The following is a 17,530-nucleotide window of genomic DNA, read 5'->3' as shown; positions in this document are numbered from 1 at the left end:
ACAACACTAATTGTACTCATTAACAGCTCCAGCCTTTTCTCTTTTTCCTTGGGGAATCGCACAATTGCCTTTCATTTTTAATGGAGCCTTTGCCTTGGGCCCAGGAGGGGAGGCTGTGGCCGGTGATGGGGCACATCTCCTGCCCCATGTGCTCTGTGCAGTCCCCCAGGAGAAGGGGCTGCTTGGGCCAATCTGCTCGTGACTACAGAACCAGCAGCCCGTGTCTGGGACAGTTACCAGCCTTGGGGCCTGGGAGACATTCAGCCTCCTGACTCCAATTGCAAATTCTTCGTCTTACTATTGAAGTCTAGATTGAAAGCAGCCAAGACTGGCAGAGAAAAGAGTTTAAAATATTCAGTCTTCTGAAGGGCTTTTCTTCGTTGAGAGTGTCAGTTCTAGGCTGTCTCTAGGGTCCTTCCTTGCACTGACAGCAATGATTAAGTGCTCCTCATGGTCAGGCAGTTAGCACCTGGCTGGGCAGGGAGCAGGGCTGTTCCCCAAGCTGTAGTGGCATCCCTCTCTGTGTTTCTTGGGACCCACGGTTCTGTTCCTCTTTTGGCACTTGTCACCAGCTCTCAACCAAATGCTCTTTTCCAGACATGGTTTGTTTTCCCTGCTGTGGGCAGGTACTACTTTGGCTGCTACTTAAGATTCCTTTTAAATACAACTCTCCCCTGCTGCTCTCCAGTATTTGTTAGGGGGGATTTAGTTGTAATTGCATTTTGGCAATCTAAGCAAAAATAGCCTTACAAGGCAGGGCTGAAATATTAGCTGCAGGTTCCTTTTATTCTCAGCACATTTAGCTTTTTGCAGATGACATCACTTAGGGCTTTATCCTGTTGTTGTGCCCAGCTGTGCGTCATGTCCACCTCTGTTATTTCATGTACTCGCCCACTTCTCGCCTCTGATGCCCCTTGTCTAAGCTGCTGCTGATGAGTGCAGGCTTGCTATTAAATCTGAAAATGCTGTGGTCCTGCTGTGCTTGCCCTCAACTACGCTTTGTGAGTGAGCTGTGGAAGAGCCCTTCCCAGGGAGGCTGTTCCTCTCCTCCCACTGCCCCCGTGGTTGAGATTTAGAGGAACTCAGCAGAGTTTCCTCTTGCTCAGCCTTGAAGAGAGTGAGCTGGCTGGGTTTGGAGTTTGTCCTCTTTAGGGCTACTTTTCCTGAGGTCAAGAAAAAAGCACTGGTTGATCAGTGCCAAGCCAGGGGCCTTCTATAGCCTGGAGGGGGATGGAGCCAGACTGGTTTTTGAGCTGGACTTTTGGTTTGTGGCCCGCTGTGTCCTGCTAATGAGAATGGCGAAAACACCAGTATGAGGTTGTTTGGGAAGGGAAGGAGCTTCTGTTGAGCTCTAGAAAAAGGTTTCAGATCCTCTTAATTCAGGAAGGAAGCCTCTAGCCATAGGAGCGCCAAATCTGCATTGAGTCAAGATCTTTCCTATTTTCATTATCCCAAAGGCTTTGAACACCCTTGAACTTTAAATCCCTGCCAAATGGCCTTTGGGGAAACTGAGAGATCTTTGAGCCGTGGAGCTCAAAAGAGAGCATTCCCTTGAGTTCTTCTTTTCTAAGGGGATGCTGAACTGTGGTGGGCTCATGGGCCCTGGGTGACTTGGGCTACAGCTGGTCTGATGGGGGCTGATGGCCCTTCCCAGCCCACAGAGAAAAAGGAGTTCTCTCTGTGGAGGGGAGCAGTTGGAGAATGATTTTGCCTTGTCTTAGTGCTTCTTGATGGAGTGTGAGCACAGAAGGCTGATACAGGGCTGAGGAAGCTTTTCCTCTCACTGCACTCCCCCCATAACCTCAGAGGGACCTACAAGGTGTTCCCCCATCAGATCCTGCAAGGCACATCTGCTGCCCAAGATCTGTGACATACAACTCTTGCTTTTGTTCTTGTCTCTGGAATGATATACTACAGATATCTCCTGAGAGCTCATAAAACCACTCCTTGGAGATGGTGGAGAGTGTGATCTCAGTTATGTGCTCCTAGCAGGCTGGAAGAGCTCATCCATTTCCACTTGTGCTGTATGGACATGCTGGAGCCTGAGCTCACTGGAAGAAGCAGCATCCCTAGAGTGATAAGAAGTAGGTGACAGTACCCAGCCCTGGAGACTGGCAGCAGGGCAATAGGGACCCTGTAATCAATGGGAAATGGCCAGGCAGAGACAGACCAGAGTGCATTAATTATGCATCTTCTTGGGGACAGAAGATAGAGAGAGCCTGGGGGCTGCAGACATGCCTCATGCTTTGGTTTGGGCAGCTTATGGCAGCTCCTGGCCCTCACAGGGCTGGGGACACTGGGCCAGGAGGGTCTGTCCCTTCAGCCACTGAGAGGACATGGCTGTGGCAGGACAGGAGTACTGCACAGTACCATCACTTACCAGCAAGACTGGCCAGGGGTACAGTACCCCAGGACCTGGTCACCTCACATGGGGTCATGGCCATGGGAGGTGACCCAGGTAGGGGGCAGGACCCCGCTAAGGTTCTCTGAGCACCTCTGCCTGAGAGGGGTGAACGCCATCCCCACCTCCTTCAAGGTGCCAGCCGGGAGCTCCATATTCACCTGGTGTTGGTGCTGTGGGCACTACACATCTTGTAGGAATAGGGCAGGAAAAGCCACCTTGCAGAAAGCAGCAGCAGGCTGGCACAGCCCCGAATGGTTCCAGGCCATGAGCAGGCTGCAGATGCCCAAGAAGTGATGTCTCAGCTGCTGTGTGTTTTCCTCCCTCCCCCATCGGGCTCACAGTGCCCTCACCCGTGTCAGGCAGTGCTGGGGCAGTTGTGGGCAGTTACCAACTGATTTTCTCCCGGCAGCAGCAGAGGCAGCCTGGGCTGGGACTGTGAGGCTGATGCATGTCCTGGAGCCAGGCGCAGGTGACATGAGCTGGATCATAGAGGAGCAGATGCTGCTTGCCAGCATTCCCAGGCTGACCCCTCTCATCTCTCCTGCCAGCAGGGACAAAGCCAGGGGGCTCCAGAGGTCACTGAGGGGCACTGGGGGATGCACCATTGCTAGGATGGGGGAAGGGGCTGTGCTTGACAGAGATGATCCCGTAGGGCAAGGAAGGCTGGTGGGGGAGGGAGTTGTGCTGATGCTCCCAGCAGGATGGATGCCGTGGGGCACACATCCCAGAGGGTGTTTTGGAGCCTGGTGGCCCAGTCTTTCCACCTCAAGCTGCTCGCTAGGGATCAAGGGACAGCACTTCAGCTGTCCCCAAGACGCACAGTCAGGGCATAAATTGAGGGAAGAATTAGCTGCCACCTATCCCATCCATAACTCCATTGTTGCCCCAGAATGGGCAGCTGTAGCTGTGATTCCTGCCCCACTGCCATGAGAGGGATGACAGTATTCCCATTTGTCCTGGGCTGGAATTTGTAAATTTGCAGTGGGGTGATGTGACTCTTGCTGCCAGCACTGCTGCATGGCCCGTTAGATGTCTGACTCTGCTCCAGTTTCCCCATGCCTCCTCCCACAGGACTGTGCAGCCTTAGAGGTGCATGGCCAGCCTGCGCAGGGTGCACCTCCAGCCTCTGAGGCGGGTGGGCATGGAGCAGAGATAACATGGAGGCTTGCAAGGCTTGGGGGCTTTATTTCCACATTCAGCACAGCAGGAGCATGCCGTGTTCCTCCTTCCCCCATCTCCACCACTTGGCTGGTGGGCACCTGTGAGCATCACTGTGGCAGGTACTGCTTGGGGTCCCCAGGGAAGGGCAGGGCAGGTGCCTGGTTGAAGTGAGCCACGAGGAAGATTCCAACAGTGCCACACACAAAGAGAGAGGCCATGATGAAGAAGCAGACACGGTCGATCACCTGTCCCACCATCATCCACTCTTCGCTCTCCTGTCAGTGGCACAAGAAGGGTGAGGGCTGTGCCCACTGCCCCCCATGCAGATCCCTCTCCCCCCAGCCCTGACTCACGCTGCTGAAGTCGTTCTGCTCCCGTGTGGCATTGGCGATGTAGTTGCAGGCATCCACGCAGGCACGGATCTCAGGACCTGCCTCCTCCAGGCTCTGGCAGAAGTCCTGGGTACTGCCACTCTCCAGACCACGTCCTGTGAGTAGCAGAGCCAGCACAGCAGGCAGCAGCAAGCGCTCAGCCACCTAGCACAAAGCCCAACTTCACAGGGAGGGGCCAACCCCCCAGGGTCACTCACCAATCTTCTCCAGCACAGTTTTCATCAGCCCATCTCTTTCCTTCTGCTTCTCAAAGAGCAGCTCGGTCCTGGCTTTCCAGAGCATGTACTCATCAGCTTTCACCATCAGCCCCAGGGAGCTGCGTCTGCGGATGGCTCGTGGAGGCCCTGGGGTCTCCTCTGGCACGGCCATGCCCAGGTAGCGGGGCAGGAGGTGCAGGAACACCTGGGCACAGTGTCACCTGTGGGGATCTGTCCTCCTCACACTGCCCAGAGCACCCAGTGGGTGTGACTGGTTTCCCTGGCATTGTTTGGAGCATGGTGCTATTGGGCTGTTGGCACCTGCCTCTCCCCAGTGCTGGGAGTGGCTTGGTGGTACAGTCTGGTCCGCTGGGGACATCTGGGGCCTCCTCTTTGTGCCAGGACTTGCACTCAGAGGAAGGCATGCCTGCCACCTTACTCTGCAAGGGACATGGCTTTGATCCCCAAATACCCATCCCATTCCCCCTGTATAAAGGGTAGGGGGATGATGGCAGGTACCTGGCGCACTCTCTGGGACATGGAGTGAGTGTTGGGCGTTCTCAGGGAGACGTTGAGGACAATGACAGCATTCACCACAATCACCACTGTCACCACCATGAGGAAGGTCAGGTATCTGGGGAGGGGGTACAGAGCCTCAGTAGGGCTGCTGGGTCACAAGCTATGGTCGTGCAAGGTCCTTCTCTGTGCCCTCCTGCTGGTGGAAGCTGGTGAGAGGCAGTGAAACGGGCAGGTGGTAGCCCTGTGTCAGCCCCATCTGGGCTGAGGGTTATTTCTGTACCAAGGTCCTGTCCCTGGGCTCTGTTGGCTCCACAGCACCTGAGACCCTGATGGCACAGAGGGCTGGCACCCCTATCCCAGTGTGTCACTTACTTCCCAATGAGAGGCACGGCCTGGGAGGTCTCAGGCACCTTCTGGGCAATGAGGAAGAGGAAGACAGTCTGGGCCAGGAGAACATTGATGGAGACGGTGCATTTCTGCCCACCCGCTGCCAAGGAGGGGGAAAGGCAGAGTTTGGCACAGGGTAGTGCTGTGGGCATTGCCCTCCTAAGGCAAAAAACCCCCACCCAAAAGCTGAATTAGACAAGTCCTGCCTTGAGGCATTAACTATGGGATACCTAAAAATTTACACACTCCCCCAATCCAAATACTACAGGAGTGGGTGAGAGATGATACTGATGGTCCCCAAGCACAGAGGGGATGAGGGGCCCTTCCTGGAGTGTGGCTGTCCCCTTGCACATCCCCATGCCTGCAGTGGGCACGGCCCCCCTGTACCTTTGGCAGGCAGGAAGTAGACGAGCACGCCCATGGCAGAGATGAGGACGCAGGGCACGATGATGTTGATGACGTAGAAGAGTGGCTTGCGCTGGATGATGAGGTAGAAGATGACCTGCTGGTACTGGATGTCGTCGGGGGTGAAGCGCTCTGAGTTGATGATCTTGCGAGCGGGGCGGTGTTTGATGGCCCATTCGCCGTTCTCTGCATCGTGATGGTGCCAGGTGAGTGCCACCGTCCCTACAGGGGCGCTGGGCCTCCAGCCCCCCAGTCCAGGGAGGAAGGGAAGGACTGGTGATTGGCACGGGCACCTCAGGGCACCCAGGCTGTGCACAGTGCTAGAGCCACTTGTGAGGGAGATGAGCACTGTGGAACGTGCCAGGGTGCCTGGGCAAAATACCCCAAAAAGCAATTGGACGGGGTAGCTGGGCACATAAGGGGTGCCTTTAACCCCTTGGGGGCTCCCAGGGCTACAGCTGTGGGGCTGGGGTTCCCCCATCTCCCCATTTCCACAGTGCCACAGAGGGAAGCCAAGCATGACACTGGGTGACAGCTCACTGCTCTCTGGTGCTCTCCACGGGAGCGATAGATTTTTTCCCAGTCAAGATCGCAACTCAGGCCGGTAATGAAAAAATAAATCTCGCTGCCCGAAAAGCATTTTGTTCCTTCAATATGCAATTAAAATGTGATGGAAAACGTCATTGTTTGGCCATGACAGCTACGTTCCCAGCATCAATCAAGCTTGCAGGAGCGGTGCTCTCCGGCAGCAGCTGCCAGGCTGCAAGAGCCCCAAGCTGGGGGGAGTTAGAAAAACAAATCTCTCCCACACCCCTGCTTCCACTAATAACTTAAGTGCCCATGTAATGGTGGGAGCTGCTAATAGTCCCTGAAGCCCTGCTTTTGGCAGCCAGCAGTGTAGCAGCAGACGTGCTGGATGTCCCCTGTGGTGGGACACCCTTGTGCAGTGGCTGTGGCTGCAGTGTTACCTGTGAAAGCCTCGGGGTCGATAAAGATCCACTCCACAGTCTGGCCATCCTCCACTGTCAGCAGCAGGTTGATTTCATTGGCACTGTACGTCTGGGACCTGGGGAAGAACAAGTTGGTGGCACAGGCTGGCATGTAGCAAGCTGGATGGGCAAGGGGTGCCAGTGTGGCACCTCCAGCTCTTCCTTGGGGTGCTTGGCTGGTCCGTGGTGCCTCCTGCTAAGTGGCAGAGGTTAGGCAGGAGGCACTTATCTCCCCAGGGGCAAAGGTGGGCATCCCACGCCAATCCCTGTGTCCCAGGAGGAGCTGCCATGGTGCCCACGCTCACTGGAAGACCATGGTGCAGTTCTGCCAGTCGAAGGGGAAGTAGGTGACGTGGATGACGCAGACGCTGCGGTAGATGGCAGGGGGCAGCCAGTAGATGCTGCCATCAGGGGACACCAGCACGTTGGTGTAGAGGGTGATTTCGAACGTCCCGTCGATGCTGGGGGGGAAAGGATGGGCTCAGCCCCAAACTCTGCCCGGGGGGAAGCTGCCAGCCTAAGTGGGGACATGTCCCCATTGCCCTGTCACCTACTTGTTCTCCAGGACGATGTCTGGCAGCCAGACCATGGTGGAGGGCACCCGCAGCAGCTGGATGTTGTCATATTTCTCGGGGTCCCAGCTCAGGCGATAATCAGACCATTGCTGGGAGAAGGAGAGATGAGGAGGAGGGATCATGCAGCCCCCCCAAGATGAAAGAGATTGTGAGCTGTCTGTGCTATGCTGCCCACAAAATGGGCTCATTTGGGGGTGCCCACAAAAGAGGGTGCAGGTTCCAGTGCTAGCCCCTCATGGGGTGCCACCCTGTTACGCCCCCCCTGGGCATGATCCTGCCAAGAGGAGAGGGGTCTCACCATCTCAATCCAGACGTTGGTGGTGAGGGTCTCCTCCCGTTCATTCTGGCAGGGAAGGAATGAGGGGAATGAGGGAGATGGCTTTAGTGCCCTGTCTTCTGCCCCACAAGTGGGGGCAAATTCTTCCCCCACCCCTCCCGCCCCTGGAGGGTTTCTCACGAGGGAGATGAGGTTGGTGAGGGTGAGCTTGAGGGAGACATCGATGATCTCATTCCCCCGGGCCGGGCGCAGTTGTGGATTGTAGTTGGACATGAGGTCCTGGAACAGCTTTTCCTCCTGGTTCCTGCAGCTCACACCTGGGAGGGCACACGCCATGTGACACCCCGGGGGGAAGGCAGTGGGGTCACTGATGGCCCCTAGACCCGATATGTTGAGGGGGGAGGCACGGGGGTGGGTGCATGGGAAAGGGATGCCCAGGCGTGTGTTGCTGCGGGTGTGTGCGCTCTGCTCTCTGCTCCGCGATCCAGACAATCCCGCCGGTGCCCAGGCAGGGGCTGTGCCCCCGGCTCGCCCGGGGATCTCTCCAGGGCAGGACACGGGAGCAGTGGGCTGCCAGCACAGGGACAGCCCGGTGCCAGCCTGGCGCTGGACTCCCAGGGGTGACAAACCCCCAGGTGCAAAGGTGGGGGATAGTCGGGTGCCCTCCAGGCCTCTCCCTGGCCGGGCAGATCTTACCTGCCAGGGTGCAGAGGACGAGCAGGAGGCCGTGGCCACGCATGGCGGTGCCGTGGGCGCAGGGGCTGCGGCTCCGCTCGGCCGCCTGCGCCGACGCCTTCTGGGCTCGCTGTCCTGGCGCCCGCTGGGACAGGACAGCTGTCCCCTGCCACCGTCAGCTGTTCCCAACAGCCACGGGGGCCCGGGAGGGACGCGTGACCACCCACTTCCCCCGCTGGTGGGGCGATGCCAGAAGCTGGGAAGCTGGGAAGCTCCTCTGGCATTTTGTGCTGGAGAGGTTGGGACTGGGGCAAGGGGCAAAAGGAGCTCTGCGCTGTGGGGCTCCCCGTGTCTCCCATAAAGCGGTGCATCTCCTTGCAGATTATGGGAAAGGGATGCCCCCCTGCCAGCACACCCTGTCCCTGCCATGGCAGTAGCTGCCCCCGGAATATAGCGTGGGGAAGGGGCAGGCAAGTCCCATCACATCAGCCTGGGGAGTGATGCCTCCCCCCGGGGTTTCAAATCCTTCCACCCCCCGTGTAGAATGGTCACAGGGAGAGGGGGGATGGGGGTGTGGGGTGTGGTGAGATTCCTGGCTCAGTGGAGAGGATGTGACAGCTGTCCTGGGCCACTGCCGGTGGGGGGACGTCGGAGGTGTCCCCTGAAACCAGAGCCCTGGCATGCCACTGCTGAGCTGGGGAAGGAGACACCTCTCTGGGCCCCCTGCCTTGCACTGTGGGGCGGGGTGTGCTGGGGGGACACTGTGGGTCTGGATGGGGCATCATGGGGGCAGGGGAGAAATGTGGGCACTCTTGGCATCGCTGCCAACTGTAGTGGGTCTGCAGGGGATGGTGCCATGCTGGGGTGGCCAACTCCTTTCCCCAGCCCATCCTGCCCCAAGTGCCCAGCACATAGAGGTAGCAGGGCCAGTACCACCACACCCCTTCTGGCCACAGCTGGGGTCCACCACACTCAGGACATCCAACCACACCCATTTCCTGGGTGGGCATCACCCTCCCCAGGACACACACAGTGTTCAGGTTGGGCATCGTGCCCATTGGGGCACACTGAGGGCAGCCACCAGTTCAGTGCCCCATGGCAAGAAGCTTTATTTCCCAAACCAAGGCAGGTGAGGGAGAAGCTGGCACATGGGATCCCCACAGCCCCCTAGATGAAGCGCTTGTTCTCCTCCCGGTAGTCGTAGGGGTCTCCGGCAAAGGGCAGTGGCGGTGGGTGGTTGTAGATGCCCATGAGGAAGATCCAGAGGGTGCCCACCACCAGCGTGGGGGTGATGAGGAAGAAGCACAGGCGGTCCAGGGTCCGGGCCACACGGTTCCAGTTGTCAATCTCCTGTGGAGAGAGCCAGGAGCGGGGCAGTGCAGGGACACAGCGGGCGCATGGAGCTTCTCCTGCCCTCCTGGTGCCCATGTTCCCACCTCATTGTAGCTGTTTTCATCCCTCATGTGCTTGACAATGTAGTTGGCATTGTCGATGACGGGTTTGATGTGCTCGTAGGGCTGCTCCTCGCCTGAGTCCATGCCCATCGGCACCAAGCCTGGGGATGAGAGGGGACCGTGAGATGGGCCCCAAAGGGCTGCCAGCCCTGGAGACCCAGCCCCGCCACCCTTCCCTCTGTCCCCACGGAGGGGCCGTGGCTCACGGGCAGGGGTGATGCGGCTGGTCAGCCCGTGCCGCTCCGACTGCTTCTCGAACATGAGCTCGCTGCGGGACTTGACGCTGAAGTATTCCTCTGCCTTGGCGATGTAGCCGGCCGAGCTGCAGCGCCGGATGCACGGGGCGCCCGCTGGGCTCTCGCTCGGCTGTGTCATGCCCAGCAGCCGGGGCAGGCTCTCCAGGAAGACCTGGGACACAAGAGGGAGTGTCATGTCCCTTGGCCACCTCCCCAGTGTGTTGCTACCTTGTCCCCACTTTCTGCCCACAGAACTCCATCAGGAGTGCAATGCCAGGGCTCTGCTGTCCCATGCCCTCTGTGGGGTACAGTGTGACCCTTGTACCCAGCAGTGCACCCACCCCAGCCCACACCCCGCTCACCTCTCTGACCCAGTCAGACATGATGTGGGTGCTGGGGGTGCGGAAGTGGTAGTTGAGGACCACGACAGAGATGATCACCACGGCTGTCACCAGAAGCATGATAAAAAGCAGGTACCTGGTAGGGAGCATGGTCTTGGAGCCGGCATTGCCACAGGGACTCGGCACAGCCAGAGCTGCCCTCTGTCACCAAGGGACTCCACAATGTCCCTGCTGCACTCAGTGGTGCCCAGGACTCACTTGCCGATGAGGGGGATGGCATGGGAAGTGGCAGGCAGGCGCTGGGAGATCAGCAGGAGGAAGACAGACTGGGCCAGGAGCACTGAGATTACCAGGGTCATCTTCTCACCACCTGAAGAAGAGGTAAGCTCAGGGCAAACCTTGCCCCAGGTACCTCTAGCAGAGTCCCCAGTGCCAGGGTTGCCCTTCCAGTGTCTCATGATACAGTGCCCCATAAGGGTTTTTCTGTTATGGGAGTACCCTGGGGTCCCACATGGTGTATCCTGTGCCCAAGTGCATCTCTGCCAGGATGCCTGGCTGGGATGATGGGGATATTCCAGTTCTAGGATGTCCTCATGTTGGGCATTGGGGTGTTGCCTTGTGCAGGTGTGGGACACAGAGGTGCCCCATGGATGTGACTCCCATTACTGGCACACATGCCACAGGGCTCACTCACTGTCAGCGGGCAGGTAGAAGACAAGGATGACCATGAAGGCGATGAGGATGCAGGGTATGACGATGTTGATGACATAGAAGAGTGGCTTGCGCTTGATGATGAGGTAGAATGTGATGTCCTGGTGCTCACTGGTGTCCGGGGGAATGTCAGGGTAGATGTTCTTGCGGGCTGGGCGGTGGATGATTTCCCATTCCCCATTCTCTGCCAGGGCACAGGGGACAGCACACAGCATGGGGGACACCTGCCATGACTGTCCTCACCAGGTCCCCTAACACCAGTCTCCCCCCTCAGGGTGTGGATAGCATTCCAAGGTGGAATGAGTGCTGGGATGCCAAAGCCCCAGTTAGTGAAGTTTCTCCACAGCAGTGTGCCCCCCTCCCTGCCCCTGACCTTTATAGGGTGTCCCACTGCCACAGGGCATGACAGAGAGCACCAGCATTACCTGTGAAGCCTTCGGGGTCAATGATGATCCACTCCACTGGGTACGACCTCCCCGTGTCTGGGTCACTGTCCGTCTTCAAGTGTATGTTGATCTCCAGGGCACTGTATGCCAGTGACCTGGACCACAGCCAGGGGTCAGACAGTGAGGGGCTGCTGGGTACCCACCACCCAACCCACCCTGACCTCCAGCATGATGGACTTAGGCCACCAAGTCACCTATGCCCCTTGCACCTCGACAGCAAGGGGAGGTGCTGGCAGCAGCAAGCACCCAGGCATGACATCGCCACACCGCTGCCCTGACCCAGCCACCCAGCACCTGAATCTGAGGGAGCAGTTCTGCCAGTCAAAGGGGAAGAAGTCCACATTGATGAGGCAGGTGCTGCGGAAGATGGCGGGGGGCAGCCAGTAGACGTAGCCCGTGTCGTAGATGAGGACGTTGCAGTAGTAGGCAACCTCGAAGAGCCCATCATTGCTGTGCCAGCAGGGAGACAAGGTTATGGCACGGCTGGGAAGGGGCCAGGGGAGTCCTGGACGTGCACTGGGAACGGTTCGGAAGGATTGGGAGGGGAAATTAAGGCACAGCTCACTTGTTCTCCAGGACTATCTCCGGCAGCCACAGCATGTCTGGCGGCAGGCGGAGCACCTCAACGCCCCCAAACTCAGACTTGTTCCACTGCAGGCGGTAATCCGTCCAGCCCTGGAGGGGAGGATCCTCAGGTCACCCCCTCACATGCTGAGCCACCCCACGGTGGCACAACTGATGCTGTGACACCTGTCCCTACTCACGTGCTCGAGCCATACATTGGTGGTGAGCGTCTCGTCCACCTCTTTCTGCAAACAGCAACACGGGGCAATGAGATGCCAGGGTGTCCCCCCCAGCCCAGGGCCCCCAACCCTCACCAGCCCAGGCTGGGACAGCAGCCTCAGGGTTCCCCCCACACAACCAGCCCTAGGGGTGAGGCATGGCTGGGGAACACCCCACAGTGGGCCCTGCCCACTGGGGCTCACCAGTGAGATTAGGTTGGAGAGGGTGAGGGCCAGGTAGACATCCACAACCTCATCAGTGGAGACCACAGGGCGCAGCTCTTTGTCATAGCCCTTCTCCTCGAACAGGTGGTGGATGAGCCGCTCCTCGTGGTTCATGCAGAGCCCACCTGGGGGTGTGGGGTCAGGCAAACCAGGGGGCCCAGGGGTCACTGGGCTCCAAGGGATGCTCGGCAAGGGCAGGGTAGTATGAGAACAGAGAGGAGAGGAACAGGCCAGAACACTGTATGTCTGTGCTGCACAGGAGAACAGACATAGACGTGCAGGAATGACAGACATGTGAGAGCACATGGTCACACATGGTCACAGGACAAGGACGTGGGCACAGACACAGAGGGACACACAGATACAAACCCAGCACAGAGAGGGACGCAGACATGAAACATTTGGATACAGACATGATGGAACTGTGCACATAGGTGGCTGTACACACAGAACACACATGGACTCATGGACACGGACCCAGTGTGTCCGTGGGACACGTGGTCACAGATTCGGCACAGACACAGGGACACATGGACACAATGACACGGTGCACTGACAGCACATAGCCCGGGTAGGGATGTAGCTCTGGGTGGCACAGCCAGGAAAGAAGCACAAAGGACACGCAGTGAGCAGACTCTGCCAGGTAATATCCAAAATGCAGCCCTGGGGACCCTGGTGCCCAGCTTGGACCCTGCCACCATCATCCCCCACCAGCCCCATCGAGGGGGCCCATAATCCCATGGCCACCCCATGCAGCAGAGCAGCAGGGCACCCCATGACCCAGACCCTGCTCACCCGACAGCATCAGTGCCCCGAGCAGGGCCAGCTGCTGCAGCAGGTTCCCCATGCCGAGCCCGCGGTGCCCTCACGCCGTGCCAGGCCCTGGCTGCTTCCCTGCCTGGCCTGGCTGAGCGGATGTCCGGCTGCCGGAGGGAGTGGGAGATGGATGGTGCCAGGTGCTGAGGGGGAAGGGTGCCGGCACCAGAGAGCCGCTCCAGCCCCTCTCTTCCGGCACCCCCACGTGCAGGGAAGGGGAGATGGGCAGGCACAGCTGGCCTTGCTGGCCCCACGGGTGTCAGCCTGAGCCTGGGCACCGCAGCACAGGCACTGCTGGGCACGGGGAGCAGCCATCCCTGCCCTGCTGCTCAGCAGTCCCAGCGATGCTGCTCAGAGTGGCAGGGTCCCCACTGCAGTGTCCCCAGGGTACCCACTGGTGCCCAAGCACAGGGCTGGCACCCACCTCTGACCCTGGGCACACTCGGCCCCTGCATCAGGAGGTTTCATGTGGGTCCTGGAGGGTGTCACCAGGGTGGGCACCACTGCTGTGCTGTGGGTGCTGCAGGGACAGGAGGCGGTCTGACCCCTGGGGAAGGGGCTGGGGAGTCTGTTGCAGGGTGAGCACAGCAGGAACCAAGGCTGGAGGCATCACTTCAGAGTACGAGGGGGATAGGAAACGGGATGCAATGGGATATCATAGCTCCCCTGGAAAGTGCCTCCACTGTCACCCACTTCACCAGCACTGTGTGGCACAGCACTTGCTTCACATTCGCCAGCTACTGGAAAATAGAGCCCTTCTTTATTGAAAAATAAACTTTCTCTGTACAAATAAATAACAGCTCAAGTGCCTCTGGGGAAGATGGGGTGAAGGTGGGCTTGCCAAGGAGGGGTTCCAGGGGAGACGAGGACTGTGATTCCTGGCTGAGATGCTTCAGGTACCTGCCAGGGTCCCATTGCCCTGGGAAAGTAAGGAAGTGCTGGTGGGAAGAGAGACTGAGGTGAAATTGGGGAGAAAGGAGTGGAAGAGCCTAAGACTGGGAGAGGAGTGTGTTTGAAAGACATAAGGGACGCCTGCCCCAGTGCCCTCTCCCCATGGCAGCACACTGCCCCTTTAGGTTTTCAGCGCTTCGAGCGCCAGAGCGACAAGGCCAGGCATGCTGCGGGCCAGTGTGTCACTGTCCAGCCCCACCAGGCCAGTGAAGGCCGTGGGGCGGCCCCCCACAGTGGCCCGAACCTGTGCCCGGTACAGTCCCTTGGTGTTTTTGGAGCCCAAGTCCACCAGGATCTGTGGGGAGACAACAGCACCATGAGTGCCAGGGGAGCCATGGGCAGAGTGGGACAGTGCCACTGCCCGGGGGGGATGGCACTGCCTGCTGCCATGGTGTGTGGCCCGGAGTGGCTGGATGGGGCACTCACCTCCTGGAAGGTCATGGCCAGGTCTGCCTGCGGCACCCGCAGCACCCAGGCGTACAGGTCCCGCACCGCGCCCACCCGCGCTGCCGACGCGTTGAGGCCAGGGCAGGCTGCAACCCCCGGGACAGGCAGAGGAGACATGGAGGGGACATGAGGGATCAATCGTGGGGACACACAGGGAGGAGCACCCTTGCTCTGGGGACACCAGGGGAGCATGGGCAGAGGGGGGGAATATGGCAAAAGACTGTCCCACTGAGATGGGACAGCCCTGAGACAGGGGCACAAGGCTGGGCTTGTCACCATTCCCACGTGATACCTAGCACGCCATAGTATCTGTGGGAGCTTACCTCTGCCCACGCCTGCCTCCTCCTTCTCCTCTTCCTCCTCCACCCTGGGCAGCTCCATGGGCAGCAGTTCCCGTTTCTCCCTCCCTGCCACCGAGAGAGGTGTAAAATGCCGGCGGGCACTGGCCGGGCACAGAGCTGGCCGGTGGATGGACACCCTGCTGCCCCATTGCCCCCAGTCCCTCCAGGCTCACGGGGTTCGTGGCTTGGCACAGGGGTCCCTGCCAGCTCTCCAGATGCCTGTTGTGGCTCCATGGCTTCCAGGGTAGTGCCAAGGTCCAGCTCTGCCCGCAGCTGGGTGAGGAAGGCTCGTCCCTGTGCCACCATCTCCTCCACCACATCCTCACCCTGATGAAGGGAAGAGTGGGACAGGATGGGTGATGGGGCACCTGCAGGGCACCCGTGGGCACAGCCACGTGCACAGTGGCAAGTGCAGGGCATGGCTGTGCTGGTGTCAGACAGAGCACTGCTGACATGCAAGTGCTTTGTGGCTGTGTTGGGTCAGATCCTAAGCTGCAGGGTCAGACCCATGGCTGGCTCTGCACTGGCTGGACTCAGAGCTCTGGTTTATTTGGGGAGGGTGAGATGCCCCTTCTGTGGTGGCAAAATGAGAGATGCCACAGCTGCACAGAGGACAATGGACCCAAGGGATGTCAGGAGGGAACACAGGGGAACTGAAGGGGTTTGGTCCTTGGTGGCCCCGTCACAAGAGGACAGGGGTTCCCCCAGCCTGTCCATCTCCACATACCTGCAGGAAGAGCTGCATCTCCCCGGGGAGCTGCTCCCTGTCCCATGTTGTCACCAGGTGTCTGCCCCCTGCCACAGTCCTCAGAGCCTCCACCCAGTCCTGCAACTGGGGTCCCACTACCCCAAAAAGCTCTGCAAAGGGGGGCAGCTGCATGCCTCCCCACCTGGAAGCACAATGGGGCGAGCTCAGACTGGGTGGGCAGTGCCACTCTCTGCACCCCACCTGGGCACCCTGGGGGAGGGCCCTGGTAACAGCAGGAACAGGATCCCAATGCTTCAGGCTGTCCCCAAAATGGCATGTCAGTGCCTACCAGTATCTTGACCACCTCCCCAGCCTCTAGCCCCTCATCCCATGGCCCACCATGCCTCACCTGCTGAGGGGTCTCTGGGGTCCAAATGCTGTGGGGCTGGATTGGCCCCCTGCCGCAGCCAGGCCTGTGGGGACAAGAAAAGGACAGGACAAAGGATAGAGGAGCCCTGTTGGGAAGCCAGGGCAGGCTGCTGGTTCTCCAGCCACCAGCACAGGGGAGACTGAGGTGACCCCGAGTGGGCATGGGGTGGTCCCACCTGGGAGAGTACCTGGGGCATCCCTGCGGACACGGGGAGGGAAGAAGTGCCCGTAGACCTTGCCCAGGAGCTGGGGCAGAGTGCGGGTGAGGAAGGAGAAATCAAACTGGTTTCGGATGAAGTCCCCAGCCTGGTGCAAGAGATCCACCAAGGTCTGGGCATAGGAGTGCAGCTCTGTGGGCATAGAGGGAGAGACGTCACCCTGGCCCCACTCCAGAAATGGGGTCCCTCCCTACACCCTAGCCCTGGCATGTCCCCCAGCTGACCACATCGTCTCGTCCTGGCATGGCAGGTCTCCTCGGCCAGACGGGCGCAGGTGGCTCGGCCCTGAGGAGCCCGACAGGACCCGGCGTAGAAGGCGCAGAGACGGGCGCGCTCCGGGGACTGCTGCTCGGGGGGCAGCTGTGCCACGGCCAGCAGGTCGAAGCAGCTCGGCTCTCGGCTGCCAGGGGCAGCTGTGAGAGAACCGGCACTGCCATGAGTGCTGAAAACCCCCTGGGCATCTCCGTACCCCCTGCGGTGCGGCCAGGAGCACTCACAGTCCATCTGGAGACTCAGCCAGTCCGTGAAGGCAGTGACACGGGTGTAGACTCCTGGTTTGCCCCGCTCGCCGCAGCCATCACCCCACGAGGTGATGCCATAGAGGACAAAGTGGTGAGAAGTGGGGTCCTCGCATGCCAGCGGCCCCCCTGAGTCACCCTGCAGGGGAAATGCCGGAGCACTGGGCTGGGCATTTCCCAGCCATACCTATGGGCTGTGTATGTGCCCGGCACAGTGTGAGGGATTTTTGAAGTGGGGTGCTGTCAGTCCCTCAGGCACGGTGTTACCTGGCAGGAGTCGATGCCTCCAGACAAATACCCAGCACAGAACATGGCACTGGTGAGAAGGTCTTTGCCCAGGGCACCTCGGCATGTCTCCTGGCTGAGCAGGGGCACCTGTGCCTCCATCACCACATCGGCTGCTGGTCCCTCTGCCAGGCAAGGCACCCTTTACGGGGTGCCCTGTGCCCGGACATCTCCCTCTCTTTCACATCCCCCTGCCCTGCCTCGGTGCGCTGGGGCTGGACCCCAGAGAGGGCACAGAGGGGAACACCCCACCATGCCTCTTACCTTCGTAGAGGGAGCCCCAGCCCGCGATGTAGCAGGGGGTGCCGGGGCTGGGCTCCGCGGAGCCGCTGGGAAGGCACACGGGGCTGACGGTGGGTGATGGGGACAGCGGCACTGCCAGCTCCAGCAGCGCCAGGTCCCCGTGGAACGTCTTGGGGTTAAACTGGAAGGAGATGTGGGGATGTCGGTGTGGGGCTCTGGGGCATGCACAGGGAGGTGGGGGTAGTGCCCACCTGCACCGACCTTAGGGTGAGGCAAGATGCGCCGGACGGGCACTGCCCGCTTGCCTGCTCCCGGCTTGCCCAGCTCGTGGTCGCCCACCACCACTGTCCACGCCAGCTCGTTCCGGTTCCTGGCGGGGTGGGGGGCAGCCGGTTACAGGGGTGATGGTGCTTCCCCA

At 59.6% G+C, this 17,530-nt stretch overlaps 2 protein-coding genes across 2 annotated transcripts; both read right to left on the bottom strand.

Moving 5' to 3' along the window:
• Positions 1–3,672: 3,672 nt before the first annotated feature.
• CHRNG (cholinergic receptor nicotinic gamma subunit) lies at positions 3,673–8,045 on the bottom strand (the record flags this gene model as incomplete). Its single annotated transcript, XM_084212175.1, has 12 exons — positions 3,673–3,840; positions 3,919–4,052; positions 4,155–4,359; positions 4,674–4,788; positions 5,046–5,160; positions 5,448–5,651; positions 6,434–6,531; positions 6,760–6,915; positions 7,009–7,118; positions 7,328–7,372; positions 7,487–7,623; positions 8,003–8,045. 12 exons carry the CDS (start codon positions 8,043–8,045, stop codon positions 3,673–3,675), a joined length of 1,530 nt encoding a protein of 509 aa, XP_084068301.1.
• A 1,103-nt stretch (positions 8,046–9,148) lies between these two features.
• Positions 9,149–13,023, bottom strand: CHRND (cholinergic receptor nicotinic delta subunit; the record flags this gene model as incomplete). The annotated part of the gene is made up of 12 exons (XM_084212094.1): positions 9,149–9,331; positions 9,418–9,536; positions 9,642–9,843; positions 10,034–10,148; positions 10,271–10,382; positions 10,707–10,907; positions 11,149–11,264; positions 11,464–11,652; positions 11,735–11,844; positions 11,934–11,978; positions 12,156–12,301; positions 12,972–13,023. The coding sequence occupies 12 exons, from the start codon at positions 13,021–13,023 to the stop codon at positions 9,149–9,151; spliced, it is 1,590 nt and encodes a 529-aa protein (XP_084068220.1).
• Between the last annotated feature and the right edge of the window lie 4,507 nt (positions 13,024–17,530).

This window comes from Fringilla coelebs, assembly GCF_963513975.1.
Source record: "Fringilla coelebs genome assembly, chromosome: 10".
NCBI lineage: Eukaryota > Metazoa > Chordata > Aves > Passeriformes > Fringillidae > Fringilla > Fringilla coelebs.
The sequence above is the reverse complement of the archived record's forward strand: the minus strand, read 5'-3'. Positions and strand labels throughout refer to the sequence as shown.